The sequence below is a fragment of the Cottoperca gobio genome, chromosome 21, assembly GCF_900634415.1.
Source record: "Cottoperca gobio chromosome 21, fCotGob3.1, whole genome shotgun sequence".
NCBI lineage: Eukaryota > Metazoa > Chordata > Actinopteri > Perciformes > Bovichtidae > Cottoperca > Cottoperca gobio.
Genome location: NC_041375.1, coordinates 14,983,824 through 14,998,649, shown reverse-complemented (window position 1 = coordinate 14,998,649; position 14,826 = coordinate 14,983,824). Strand labels below are relative to the sequence as shown.

Genomic DNA, 14,826 nt, shown 5'->3' with positions numbered 1-14,826 from the left:
ACAGTACACACACACACACACACAAACACACACACACACACACACACGCACACGCACACACACACACACACACACACACACACGTACACACTTAATAGGAAGTTGGATCCAAGTTGAATCCTATATTATTGAAATCAAGTCTGTCTTGACATTTGCATTTCTTACACAAACAGACACAGCAGGAGGCCGGATGGAAGTACGGAGCTGTTGAAAGACTGATCAGTGTTTCATTTGCCTGAGCTTTGGATGTAGACCCTGTGCAGAGTGCGAGGGGGGCAAGTCCACACTTGAAGATGTTGAAGTGTTCTTCGACTTAACAGGGAGCAGGAAGGGGAGGCGTGTGGTGATAAAGTGATTGTGAGAGGGCCTCCTGAGCTGTAATTATGTAATGCGGGTTTAGCATACCGTTAAATATTGCTTTCTCTCTGGAGGATTGGACTGACACTTTGATGTGGTGTTACGGACGATGAATTTGGATTAAGATTGTTTTGTTTTGTTTGAGTGTTTACACTCACACTTACACTAAACCGGTGTTCTCTTGCAGTATATTTTTGAGAATGTTTAAGGTTTCAGCATTTAAAACCTTTGATTCATACTCAAACAGATTGTGCACTTTTGTCACCATAAAGGTAGTAAATACCACATTAATGGGGTTTGATTGTGGTGTAGAATGTGAATCTGAACATTTGACTGCTGCAGTTCATTTTGAGATCGCAAAAGGTGTATAACCATCTTAATTAGAGATTAAAAATGTTTACAGGACAGAAAACAAGACACATATATTAATACATTATTGATACCATAAAGAAAAAAATCAGACAATTTACAAATAAGACTTTTACATAAAAAAACAACTTATGTCTGCAGATGAAAAGAAAAGACTTGTATAAAACATTTTGTGGCTCCAGAGGGAGCTGCATATAGTCTGATAAATTGCCTTAAGTGATGTCACTTGAGTCAGCATCAGTTGCGTCTGAAGACTACAAGTTTGGGACGTGGAGTTAGAACGAAGACTTCTGCAGCCCGCTCCTCATCTCTGCTTGGGACTATAGTAGTTTAAGGCTGCAACGAGCATAACACACCCAACCTGTTGGTGGTTGGGTTGCATTGTGGGTTATGTAGGCGGCAGGTTTGGATCAGGAAGAAGACCGTGTCAAATAAAAACGATGATAGATTTTGTTTTTTAAACTTTCCATTGTAAGTCTGTTACAGAAGTATTACGGCAAATTGGTACTCTTCTAAAAAAAACATTAACGAGCCACTCTGCTGCTCTGGGTTCCTTCATATCATGAACGTGGGCATTATAGTTTACTTAGAGCTAATCCTCCATACACCACTATTTGGCCGTCGATACTCACTAGCGCACCAGATGTGTTTCAATGCCAACAAATTCAAATTTTTCTGTATAGTCAAGTTTGCGAAAATGAAAAATGAAACCATCTATTTGGAACACATTATTAAAAATCAATGTCTGTAGTGGGAATGAATGGACCGGGTAGATATTTTATAAAACGGGGGCTGACTGAGTATCACAGGAAGTGGTAGTGTTGTATATGTGTAGAATAGTATTGAGAGCCAGACTAATGCGTTGTTGGTTTTGGTCTTTTTAATGGGATTTGTTGACAATATAAATATATAGTGAAAGCTGACACATTGGTTGAGTCTCACCCGAGCAGCTGTTACTGTACTGCACGACACTTGTGGTGCAGAGTCCTTCCAGTTAAACACTCGTTGATAACTTCATTGCAGGTCGAGGTACTGAGGCAGAACGTCGTTCCAGAACTGCTGAGAGTCGTCTTGTTTTCTGTCTCCTGCAGCGCTCTGCTTCGTCTTCCTCAGTGCTGGTTTGGGAGTTTCTTTCTGTTGTTTGTCTTTCCAGTCAGGAGGCAACTTCTCTATAGTTTTTGTTTTTGATGATTTGACTTCTTCTTCCTCCTCTTCTTCCTCTTCCACATTTATATTTCCCTTTTTTTCTTTCTCATCTGCCTTCTCTTTAGCATGTTTCTCACTATGTAGGACGTTTGCAGCCTTTCCTTTTTCCTCACTATCCCCCTCTTCTTCTTCTTCTTCTTCTTCTTCACTTTCTTCATCACTATCCTCACCCTCATCTTCATTTTCCTTAGAGTCACTACCTTTCTTTCCTTCAGGTTGTTTCTGATTGATCAGTCTTCTCTCTGTTTTTGGTATAATCTTCTCTTCTTCTTCTTCTTCTTCTTCTTCTTCTTCTTCTTCTTCTTCTTCTTCACCTTCTTCACCTTCTTCATCACTATCCTCACCCTCATCTTCATTTTCCTTAGAGTCACTACCTTTCTTTCCTTCAGGTTGTTTCTGATTGATCAGTCTTCTCTCTGTTTTTGGTATAATCTTCTCTTCTTCTTCCTCATCCCCTTCCTCCTCCTCGTCATCACTCTCTACCATGACCTTTTTATTAATCTCAATACTTTTCTCTTTTCTCTTAATCTTTTCCTCCTCCTCAAATTTACTTTCTTCCTCTTCTTCCTCCTCATCTGAAATCTCCTCCTCACCCTCTTCTTCTTCCTTCTCTGAACCCTCCTCCTTACTCTCTTCTTCTTCCTCCTCCTCACCCTCTTCTTCTTCCTTCTCCTCACCCTCCTCCTTACTCTCTTCTTCTTCCTCCTCCTCACCCTCTTCTTCATCCTTCTCCTCACCCTCCTCCTTACTCTCTTTTTCTTCCTCCTCCTCCTCACCCTCTTCTTCATCCTTCTCTGAAACCTCCTCCTTAATCTCTTCTTCCTCCTCACCCTCTTCTTCCTCCTCCTCTGAAACCTCCTCCTTACTCTGTTCTTCCTCCTCCTCACCCTCTTCTTCTTCCTCCTCTGTAACCTCCCCCTCCCCCTCTTCTTCCTCCTTCTCTGAAACCTCCTCCTTACTCTGTTCTTCCTCCTCCTCACCCTCTTCTTCTTCCTCCTCTGTAACCTCCCCCTCCCCCTCTTCTTCCTCCTTCTCTGAAACCTCCTCCTTACTCTGCTCTTCCTCCTCCTCCTCACCCTCTTCTTCCTCCTCCTCTGAAACCTCCTCCTTACTCTGTTCTTCCTCCTCCTCACCCTCTTCTTCCTTCTCTGAAACCTCCTCCTTAATCTCTTCTTCTTCCTCCTCACCCTCTTCTTCTTTCTCCTCTGTAACCTCCTCCTCACCCTCTTCTTCCCCCTTCTCTGAAACCTCCTCCTTACTCTGTTCTTCCTCCTCCTCACACTCTTCTTCTTTCTCCTCTGTAACCTCCTCCTCACCCTCTTCTTCCTCCTTTTCTGAAACTTCCTCCTTGCTCTGTTCTTCCTCCTCCTCCTCCTCACCCTCATCTTCTTCCTTCTTCTCTTTAACCTCCTCCCGACTCTGTTCTTCCTCCTCACCCTCTTCTTCCTCCTCCTCTGAAACCTCCTCCTTACTCTCTTCTTCTTCCTCCTCACCCTCTTCTTCCTCCTCCTCTGAAACCTCCTTCTTACTCTCGTCTTCTTCCTCCTCACCCTCTTCTTCCTCCTTCTCTGAAACCTCCTCCTTACTCTCTTCTTCTTCCTCCTCACCCTCTTCTTCCTCCTCCTCTGAAACCTCCTCCTTACTCTCTTCTTCTTCCTCCTCACCCTCTTCTTCCTCCTCCTCTGAAACCTCCTCCTTACTCTGTTCTTCTTCCTCCTCCTCTGTAACCTCATTCTTTCCCTCTTCTTCTTCCTTCTCATTTTCTTTATCACTCTTTTCATCTTGCTCTTCATCCGCTTCATCGGCCTCACTGTCTTCTTCTTCCTCCTCAACATTTTCAACACTCGCTTCATCCTGTTTCTCATCTTCCTCCCCTTCACTATTACCTGTATCTTCATCTTCTTCTGAGTCTTTCTCCTCATCCTCACTTTCAGTGGAATCTTTTTGTTCCTCAGTTTCACCCTCTTCCTCTGCACCAACCTCATTGTCTTCCTCTTCGTCGTCTTCTTTGTCAGAATCAGACTCTGCAGTGTCAACGCCCTCTCTGTCCTCCTCCTCCTCCTCCTCCTCCTCCTCCTCCTCCTCCTTGCTGCTCCCTGACTCTTCACCACTCTCATCTTCACTCACTTTACTCTCTGCTGCCTCACTGCTTTCTTCTTCCTCCTCTTCAGCCTCCGTGACATCACTTTTATCACTTCCTTCATCCTCTTCTTCGCTGCTGGAGCCCGTTTCCTCCTCACCATCTTCCTCTGCAGTTTCATTATCATGCTCTTCCTCACCCTCATCACAAACACTCAGGCTACTTTGACTTACTTCCTCATCTTCTTCTTTGTCTTCCATTTCGCTTCCACTCTCTTCATCTTCCTTTTCCCCCTCATCCTCAGCATCGTCTCCCTCATGATCCTTGTAGGTCTTCTCCTCTTCTTCATGTTCATGCTGAGATATTTGCTTGTCTGTGCCACTGTGCTTCCCCTCTGTTTGTGAAAAGTCTTCACCCCCGTCACTTTCCACTACCCCCTGTTGTGACAGAGTGGTATCAATACTTTCTCCTTGAACTACATTCTTCTTGACCTGAACATCTTTCTCTGTGATATCTTCTGGTGGATTTGAGGCTTCTGTTGAAGAAAAATGTGACATTGTCGAGGAAAAGGAAGGTTGCATAACTGCACTCTGCTTTGTGAATTGCTTTACTCTGCTGGGTGTTGTAGAGGAAACTGTGTCAGTCTGGAAACCCCCTACGCTTGCCTCACTAAGGACCCCCATAGCCGCACCTGCTATACCAACAGGAAGAAGAAGAGAGGCTGCGTTATTAAGGATCTCCCCCCACCTTGGCTTTTCTTCAGTCAGACTCTGAGTATCATCTGTGTGTGTTCCAGAAACCAGCAGCTCCTTATCAACAGGTTCTGGGCCCTGCAGGGATTTGGCACCGCTGACGGAAATCACCTCTGTTCTCTGAGTGCTTTGTGAGGGAATGGGGTTGAATAGCACTTCAATAGGTGTATCCTGCTGTGATAACAGCGGGCTGGATGCTTCAGTATGCATATTACTTGGCTTAGCCTTCGTAATACCTTTAGAGTCAGCTTCTCCTTTCACTGTGATTTCATCTCCTTCTTCTCCACTTGGTTTTGCCTTGTTTTTGTCCTTTACTTTAGCGCTGTCACCTTCAGGTATCTTCTGTTTACCTGTAATTCTAGTTTTAGTTTTTTGAGCTGTGTTTAATTCATCTTCCACAACTTTTCCTTTGCTTTTAGTTTTAACTGGAATATTTTCTGCACATTTACTTAGATTTTTTACTGGTGTGGATTTGACCTCTTGTGAATTCTCTTTCATTTTCACAGGTCTAGATTTCACAATCTGGGACTTCCTAGTATCGACCTGAGCAGGTGTGGAGACAGGCGTGGGCTCTTTTTTCACTGGTGGTGATTTTAAATTGAATGCTTTATTTTGACCTTTTCTCTGTGCAGATTTAACTTTCAGCAAATCTTTTGTTGGAGTCGATTCGACTCGCTGTGTCTCCCGTTGCTTCTCCACTTCACCAGGATTGACGTCAATGGTTTCACTCTGGATTTCGGCATAATTCTCTATGGATGACAAACTTCCACTTTGGACAGTTATGCTGGTTGTTTCATTTCCTGCTGTGACCTTAATAACAGGGGTTGTCTTGCCAAAAACAGATGATTTGTTTTCTTCCTTTTTTGGTGTCTCTATCACATTTTTCTTAAAAGTGCTAGCTTCCTCTTTGTTTATATTACTTTCTTTCACATTTCTATTTCCCCTTCCATTTTCATTCCCCTCAGTCAGCGTCGGATGTGCTTCAGTCAGTGACTTCCGGACAGATTGTTGAGTTTTTGGACTCGATGCCAATAGTTTCGGTGATTTAAAATGGGAGGGTTCCTTTTGAGCTTCATGAGTTTTGATTTTAATGGACTGCTTTGTGATGTTCTCTTTACCTTTAGATGTGACTTTTTTCGATGTGCTTTTTAGCCTCTTCAGTGGAGACACTTCTTTCTTTAAAGAGCCCTTCAGGATATCTGTGGGTGAGGCCTTCAGAGGATTTTGTTCTGCCCTCTCATTGAACTGGAGTTGTGTGGCTGCCTCTTCTGTAGTTCTTCTAAGAGCTCTGCCTTTCTTCTTTTCCTATAATATATATCGCAGAGAAAATAGGGATTTAGTCAGAAGTAAAAATAAAAATAAAAAGGTTATTTGCCTGATAATAAGTTGTACAAGCGCAGCAGCAGATGTCTTTATGTCTTTTACTGCCAAAAGCATGTCAGCTCTAGTTTGAGGAAGTGGTTTCTTGTTCTTGCACACTACAACAACGCAAATGTGTTTTGAGATATGATTCAGTAGTTTTGTGTCGGTGTAGATGTCATTTGTTTAAATCTTCTGAATATAATTACAAATATACATCAGTATGTTGGCAACAATACATAAGAAAACAATATATTGCTAGTATAAACTATATTTTGGATGTCATCATTATGTACACACTTTCGTACAGTGTAATTTATATAGAGAAATATCTTAAAGCACATGGAAAACGATGGGTTTTCTTTGCAGCAAGTGCATTATGGGAACACAAAGTGTTGATGACTCATCAAGAAATATGTCATCAGGTTTGGGATCAGATGTAGGAGGGAGGTAAAGGAAACCATAGTGATGACTGAGAGAAGATGAGAGGAATCCTTATTCTTCCATCTTCCATCAAGAGATTTAATCACCGTCACTTGCACTTGATTTGCACTAAAGAGATATTCTTCTCTGTCACAGATTAAAGCCTACATACTGTATATGTGTGGGCACAATGTACATTTACTCAAGCAATGTACTACAACATTGATGTACTTTCTGCTACTTTATACTACATTCCAGAGAGAAATATTCTACTTTTACTTATTTTTTACTTTTTTAAGTAATTTCAGCCCTCAACTGACCTTAAATATTTAGAAATATGCCAGTAAGAATATTCAAATTCTTTAATACCAATTAACTTGTTTCATATATTTTCTAGAATTACATGTTTCATAATTCTAGAAAGCAAACAGCCAATTCAGTTGATTTAAATAAATAAATATCCTTACTGCAACAACACATTAAATCTGAATAAATCTATATAAATTAAAAACATCATCTATTTTTACTTTTGATACTTTAAGTACACTTTGCTGCTAATACTTAAGTACGTTTACTTAAGTCTGATTTTGAATGCAGGATTTTCACTTGCAATTGAGTATTTTAATGACTAGTTTTACTTAAGTAAAGGCTCTGAATACTCCTTCCACCACTGCACTGCGTGAATGCACATGCAGACACGTTTAATATTACAGCTTGGACAGGAACGGGTTACTGAACTGCGCATGTTGCACTGTGACACACAACAACGCAGGAGACTCTTTCACAGCTTGCAAACACTGATATGATCTGGCAAGATTCCTGCCAACGTTTTCAAAGCTGTGTGTGTGTGTGTGTGTGTGTGTGTGTGTGTGTGTCTGTCTGTGTGTGTCTGTGTGTGTCTGTGTCCGCAGCCCAAACACATTTGTGTATTGGCAGAAGCAATCCTAATCTCTGAATCTGCTTTGAGGAGATTCATTATACACATTCTTGGAAGTAAAATCAAATGAATGTTAACAATTAAGAGACCAAAACACTGAAATCAATCTCACATTTCACCTCAGTGTTATACCAAATGGAAAATGTCTCACACACACACACACACACACACACACTCACACACTCACACACACTCACACACACACACACTCTCACTCTCACTCACACTCACACACACACACACACACACACACACACACACACACACACACACACACACACACACACACACACAGACACAGACACAGACAAGACACAGTGCTGAGCTATGCACATTTCCTGGAAAAGTCAGTGAGTGTTCAACATCGCTGTTTCCTGCCCTGGAGTGCACATAATCTAGACCACAACCAAGAAGCCTAAAGAGGAACATCAAATTAAAATGACTCTATGTGTTTGACTCTATGGACATTATATTGTATTTCTCTACTTTCTACTATGAAAGTCCAATCAAACTTCTCTCACCAAGTTTGGCAAAAAGTCAGAGTCGACTCCTTTCTCTGAGATATCCTCTTCCACATCTTCTATGACAATTTGTCTCTGAACAGTTTCTCCCTCTGAAAAACAAACAGACAGTGAGGGGGTTAATCCAACAGCTGTAAACTCGAGTATCCAACACAAGATACAACTCAGCCCAGCCCAGGCTACAACAGACATTTGTTGAAACTATAGGTTGGAAATACCTGTTTGCTGTGAGGCAGGATGCTCTGCCTCACTGGGTCTGGTGGGGCTGCAGGGCTCTTTAGGTGGTCCAGGAGATTCTTCAACTGAGGCCTTGTTAGCAGTTGCCACTGTACACATTTTTTTTTTTGCAATCCTTTTATGAGATACTGATTTGTTATGTTTAGTTATAGACTCTGGTGACAGTAAGGGAGAAGGCAACTCTTTGGATTTAGACCTAGAGGAAGCAGAGGATTTATTCTGAGAGGGGTTTGATGGCTGAGAATGTGGGCTTGATGGTTTAGAAGATAACACTGGAGATCTGGGGGAGAGTGGCGGGCTTAGTGTTACTTCTGATTGATGTTTTGGGGATGATAAAGGAGTAGTAAAGTCCTTTGCGAGCATCTTAGGGGTTGGGATATTTCTGGACGTTTGCCAGGAGGTGTTGAGGAAGCCAGAATTTAGACGTGGGAGTTTGTGAAACATCTCCCCAAACAGCTCCACAGAGTTTCCCTGAAAGACACGAGAGGAAAAACAGCAAAAAGCATTACTGAGTAAAAGATTTGAACCACATCTATGGAGCTCCTCCAACCAGTTAGTTAGTGGTACTGCAGCAGAGCTACAACGTAGTGTAACACTGCCCCCTACTGGAGTTACAGATCATCTAAAGCGGAGACAACAAACTTTCTGCAGTCTAACAAGTTAAACTTTTTAAGACCTTTTAATACCATATAGGATGCAATGTAATACCTGTTTCATTCTTGTTTTATTTAAAGAGTAGTATGATTTATTATTATATCACATTTTTTTAAATTAATTAATCAATTAGTTGAAGACTTGTACATTAAAGTCTTTGCCAAAACTGCCCATTATGAGCCTCTGTAGCGAGAAGTAGTGACAGTGTTTGCTACAGGTCTGATGGTGCTGACTGAAACTCCACAAAAGGGGTTAGACAGCCTACTGCATGCACATCTACTCGCAACAATTCAACTTGAGTTTATAGGTGTGTAACGCCTGTGTACACAGCTGATAATGGACTATTTAGCTTGAGAAGTCTTGTGAGAACCTGGTTTAGTGTGGAAAATAAGTACTTCTCTGTGGCGGGCTCGAGCAGACAGCGCTGAGAGTGGGACGAGTGGATTTGGATCAATCAAAGTGTCCAGCAGGAGGAATTTTGTGTAACTTGGATCCAAATATTTCTCTGTGATTGTGACATTCTCTTCTGGCACTTGTTGACTCTCTGGTGGTCTGGGTGCAGCCAGTACCAGCATGTGGTTTCCACCGCAGGACACCTAAACGCAGTAGAACACATGACTCAGTGTAGTTTATAACTGTCTACTGTGTACTATGTATCATGTAATAGGAAACATGGGAAATACCATTCGGGAGTTGGACTGCACTTATAAAGCGTTTACTTAAAAGGCAAAGAGTTTGGGGGTTTAGTGTTTTGCTAAAGGACATTTGACAAACATATAGGTGGAGCTAAGGATGACACGGCCACCCTGAGCCCCTGGAAAACAACTCATTTAACTAAGTTACCATAATTATAATTATGTAGACGACATCTATTTACATAACCATATCACCAGGGGACTATGGTCCAATACAAGCATTGAGTTAGTGCATTAAACAAACAATGATTGGATGTGACAGAATGTTCTTCTATTAAACAAAGACACAACTGAGGTAATTGTTTTTAGAGCCAATGAGGGCCGATTAAAAGTCAGCGCTCAGCTTCAATCTGCAATGATAAAAACCAGAGACAAGGCCAGAAACCTAGGTGTAGTCATGGACAGAACTGAATTTCAACAGCCACACTTTAAGAATATATACTATATAAGATTAAAGGACTTATGTCGAAGCCGGATTTGGAAAGCTTTGTCCATGCATTTATCTTCAGTGGACTCGATTACTGTAACGGTGTCTTTGCAGGTCTCACTAAAACAATCGATTCGACAGCTGCAGCCGATTCAGAACGCTGCTGCTCAAATCCTGACAAAGACCAGGGAATACACATCACTCCAGTTCTCAAGCCTTAACCTTCCTGTCTGTCAAATAGTTGATTTTAAAATACGACAGGTGGTTTTTAAAGCACTGAATGGTTTAGGGCCAAAATACATTTCTAATCTTCTGCTCGCAGGTCATCTGCTTTCTGTCCAAAGACTTAAAACTACACATGGAGAAGCAGTGTTCAGTTTTTTTTGCACCATATATCTGGAACAAACTCCCAGAAAGCTTCAGGTCAGCTACAACTTTCAGTTCTTTTATATCAAGCCTATATAAATAAAGACTTTTCTGTTTGTCATTTCCTTTTATTAAAATGTGTAATTATTCATTTTTTTACACAACATTCTAACTTTTATTTCTGTATTTTATACCCGTCTTATTTTATTTTATTTTGTAGGATTCTTTATTCTCTTGGCTCTTTAATGATTGTCTTTAATTGTATTGTATTTTTATAATGTGCTTCTTTTGCACTTTGTCTGAAAGCTTTTAATGTTTTGTGTAAAGCACTTTGAATTGTCTTGTTGTTGAAATGTGCTATATAAATAACATGCCTTGACTTGCTTTACGCATTAACTTACTAATTGAACATTGTACTTCAGAAAACGTGTGCAGAGTGTCGGGCTGAACTGGTTGATGAAGTTCTCCTCCCCTAAACCCAGTTTCCCATGACGATCATCACCAAACGTGTAGAGACGCCCGCTGTCTTTGGAGGAGGAAGACAAACGTATTAAATTAAGTTTGAAAGTTGTGTTTAATTGCTTGACATTTACTTCCAATGATCAGAAAGACACACAAAGGTTACCAGGCTGTATCATAATGAGTGGAATGAGCTTACTTGTGATCACAGCGGTGTGGTTTTCTCCACAGGAGACATGTTTGATGCTGCTGTTACAAAAGTGCTCCATTGGTTTTGGCAAATCAACTTTAAACAAAAATGTCCCGTGGCCCAGCTGACCGTACTGTCCTCTGCCAAACGTGTACACGTTCTCCTCTAACACAGCGAAGCAGACACAATGAAACAGAACATTTTGATTAACTGCAGTGGTAGAAAGTAAGTTCATTTACTGAGTAGAAATATGGTAGAAACGCTCCTTTCTAAAATATTCTTTAAACAAATTCTCTGTTGAAAACAGGTTGAAATAATCCGTTTAGAGACGACACTGGCAGATTTGTTCACTTATTTTAAGAAAGCCAGGCAATATGATCATAGTATAAAATAGTTCCAATCAGCTCCACCTTGATCTTAGTACTTGTACTTTTGATAGTTTAATTACATAATTGCTAAAAATGTACTTTTACTTAAGTAAAACTGTAAATGCAGGACTTTTACAAACGTAAAGGATGTGAATCTGGTGAATTGTTTGAATTTGTAATATATGTAAAATATAACAGTCAAGTATGAGAAACGACAAAGATGTCAGTAGAAATGTGTCTGTACTGTTAACATACCTGTGAATGCCACAGTGTGCTCGCCTCCACAGGACACCTGGATGACACGACCCAGAATCCCTTGCACCCGCTGAGGAACTCTGTGATTGGCCAGCTGCTCCACCTGGAGACCAAGCCTTCCATTCACACTCTCGCCAAACGTGTACAGATCTCCATTCGCTAAAACAACAAAGTCGACACAAACATGTTGGTTGATTGGAGACTCAAACTGAGTGATGGTCTCTTGTGCCTCTATTGACATTTTTCTGGATTCATCCAAACTTTCTCTTTTTCAACACAACATCATTTCTGTCAAATGTTGTATTTGTACTATGTTGTTTATCCTGTACACACGACATCTATTGCACGCCTGGGAGAGGGATCCCTCCTCAGTTGCTCTCCCTGAGGTTTCTTTCATTGTTCCCCCTTTAATTATGGGGTTTCTTTTAGGAAGTTTTTCCTTGTGCGATGCGAGGGTCTAAGGACAGAGGGTGTCGTAACATGTACAGTCTGTAAAGCACACTAAGACAAATGTATAATTGTGATATATATTATATATAAATTTGATTTGATTTGATTTGTGCCGTGTTTGGTTGGACTGTGTTGTACCTGTGACAAATGCTGAGTGGTGGTACCCACAGGAGACCCAGATCACCACCTCCCCAACATCCACCTCTCTGGGTTCTGCTGCAAAAGCCTCATCGCCGAAACCAATTTGACCCACCGAGTTGTCTCCCCACATGAACAGCTTCCCGTCCTCTACCACCACAAACGTGTAGTGTAGAAAATCAAAACATCACACATTGTTATGACTACTTGTTATTACGGAGACCTGTTACATTATTATTTGTCACTGTTTGAACCTGTTAAGGCAGCTGAGGTGTTGCATCCTGCAGAAAGGCTTTTGATTGGTGCATGGTCACAGAAGGGTTTCAGCAGGTGAAAGGATGTAGTGTTGTCGCAGTGGCCCAAACCGAGCTGCCCCTCCTGGTTACTGCCGGCACCGTACACACTATCCCGCCCTAAACATAAACCAAAAAACCTGTAATACAACCAATTCTTGGCACTAATATTCTGTGTTTAAAGGGATAGTTCTGATCTTTTGAAGTGGGGTTGTATGAGGTACTTATCCATTGTCAGTGTATTACTTACAGTAGATGGCGGCTATTTGCTGCTGCCCTGGTCCACAGCACATACAGTACTGCTGCCGTCACTGCTTTCCTCTGATGCTGGTACTCCTGTCTGTTTTTCAAACTGGGAGCGTGCCGAGAGTCATCAACAGTAGGTAATACACTGAAGTACTTCATGCAACCCCAATTAAAAAGAGCCGAACTATCACTTTAAGGAAAGATTCTGATAGCATGTGTTCATCATCTTACATGTGCAGACAATTGTGTGATCTCTCCCACAAGCCACAAGCTTCATCTTCTCAGACTTTAAGGCTGAAAGGAAAAGACACCATTATAAAATTACATTAAAATACCACAAATAATGCCTATATAATGCCAGTGTATTTAGATTAGAGGTGAGATTATTAACTTAATTATTCTCTGGTTTCTCAATTATGAGGAATTTCTGCTCTTCTCTATCTTATGTGATAGAAAGCTGGATATGTTTGGGTTTTGGACTGTGGGTCAGACAAAACCATTTGTGGAAGAAGAACTCAGATCTTTTATTATAGTAAAATATAATACATAATACAGTGTAAAAATACTTTTAGAGTAATAGAAGTCATGCATTAAAAAAGTACTAATTTTACAATAACGTATATAATATTATTGAATTATAATTATGATAAATTAATGTGATCATCACTTTAATGTTGCAGATAATAAAGGGAACTATAGTTATACAATAAATGTAGTGGCGTAAATTACAATATTTGCCTCTGAAATGTAGTTAAAGTACAAAGCGTACAAGCACCTTAAAGGTATACTTCAGGACAATACTTGTGTAAATGTACTTCCACCACTGATCAAAACAAGTGATTTAAAGATGTAATATTTGCTCTGTTTTCTGACATAGTAAAGACCAAGCATTTAAAGGATTAATTGAGAAAATAATTGCCATATTAATCAATAATTAAAATGAATAATTATGTGCAGTTTCAGTGTAAATTAACTCACCTTTCACAGAGACAGGTTTGCTGGCAGCAGGCTTAAATCCAAGCCCCAGTTGGCCCCAAGTATTACCACCAAACATGAGCAGCCTGCCATGTTCTGCAGATATAAACATTATTGAATAAGGCTGTAGAAGAATATTTCCCATTGAACATATATTCATTATGCATTATTAGATTGTGCATGGGTTGTCTGCACCTGTGGTGACAGCAGTGTGCTCCCTGCCACAAGACAGGTGCACTGGCTGGTCATTCCTCAACCAGAATTTACTAGGCACGTTGTCTGCAAAACTGCTCTTTCCAAATGTGAAGATGGCTCCTGTTTCTGAGAACAAATGTGTGATTCATCTTTTAAACAGCCTTTGATAGGAATAATAAACACTGTGCAGGACCTAAAGGCAACACTAATTCACTCGTCTCTGATCTAACACAGGCTAAATCCCAAGCTGTAGTCAAATCTCAAGCCATTTAAGTAGCAGGCTTACAGGAATAGCACAGGTCAGCCATGTGTCACTGCTAGTAGAATGAGCAGGTAAGTATAGCTTTCATAAAGATAAGTGCTATATGCTGATTATTAACATCATGTGTAGAAAGAACTCTCACCGGGTATGTCCACATCGTCCTGTCCCGTCATCTCCCTGTTGTCCCCCTCACACCTCCTCCGCACCGTGTGGCTCGACTGACAGGTACATCAAGGATACGTCAGAAAGGGGCGGGACTAGTTTGGGCTATCGTGGTTAATTTATGGGAATCGATTATTAAGATATTTGATGTCGAATGTATTTAGTGAGCATATTATTTTGATTGTGTAATTATTCAACACTAAACATGACAAAACACGCTAAAAGGAAAACAAAGTATAGTCTTAAAATGATGTTTTTTAATGATTATAAATATATCAACATCTGTGACAGTATTAATCCGCCTCAAATCCCCATGTTTGACTTTAAAGGTGTTGTGTCGAGTTTGTGCCTGCCCGACGAGAGGCATGCACCTTGTGGGAGCGCGCACAGCCTAAATCGAAAAACTCACGTTGTTTGTTTTTGGGACACCCTCGAAAACGAGATGATACA

General features: G+C 40.8%; 1 protein-coding gene across 1 annotated transcript; it reads right to left on the bottom strand.

The window, feature by feature from the left end:
• Window positions 1-1,596: 1,596 nt before the first annotated feature.
• On the bottom strand, window positions 1,597-14,475 carry rpgra (retinitis pigmentosa GTPase regulator a). The gene is made up of 15 exons (XM_029459390.1): window positions 14,357-14,475; window positions 13,953-14,078; window positions 13,761-13,853; window positions 13,014-13,076; window positions 12,498-12,656; window positions 12,244-12,393; window positions 11,656-11,814; window positions 11,042-11,197; window positions 10,785-10,909; window positions 9,291-9,491; window positions 8,223-8,712; window positions 8,005-8,096; window positions 4,023-6,069; window positions 3,744-3,938; window positions 1,597-3,653 (listed from the first exon to the last, which is right to left on the bottom strand). The coding sequence occupies exons 1-15, from the start codon at window positions 14,385-14,387 to the stop codon at window positions 1,741-1,743; spliced, it is 6,000 nt and encodes a 1,999-aa protein (XP_029315250.1). The 5' UTR covers window positions 14,388-14,475; the 3' UTR covers window positions 1,597-1,740.
• Between the last annotated feature and the right edge of the window lie 351 nt (window positions 14,476-14,826).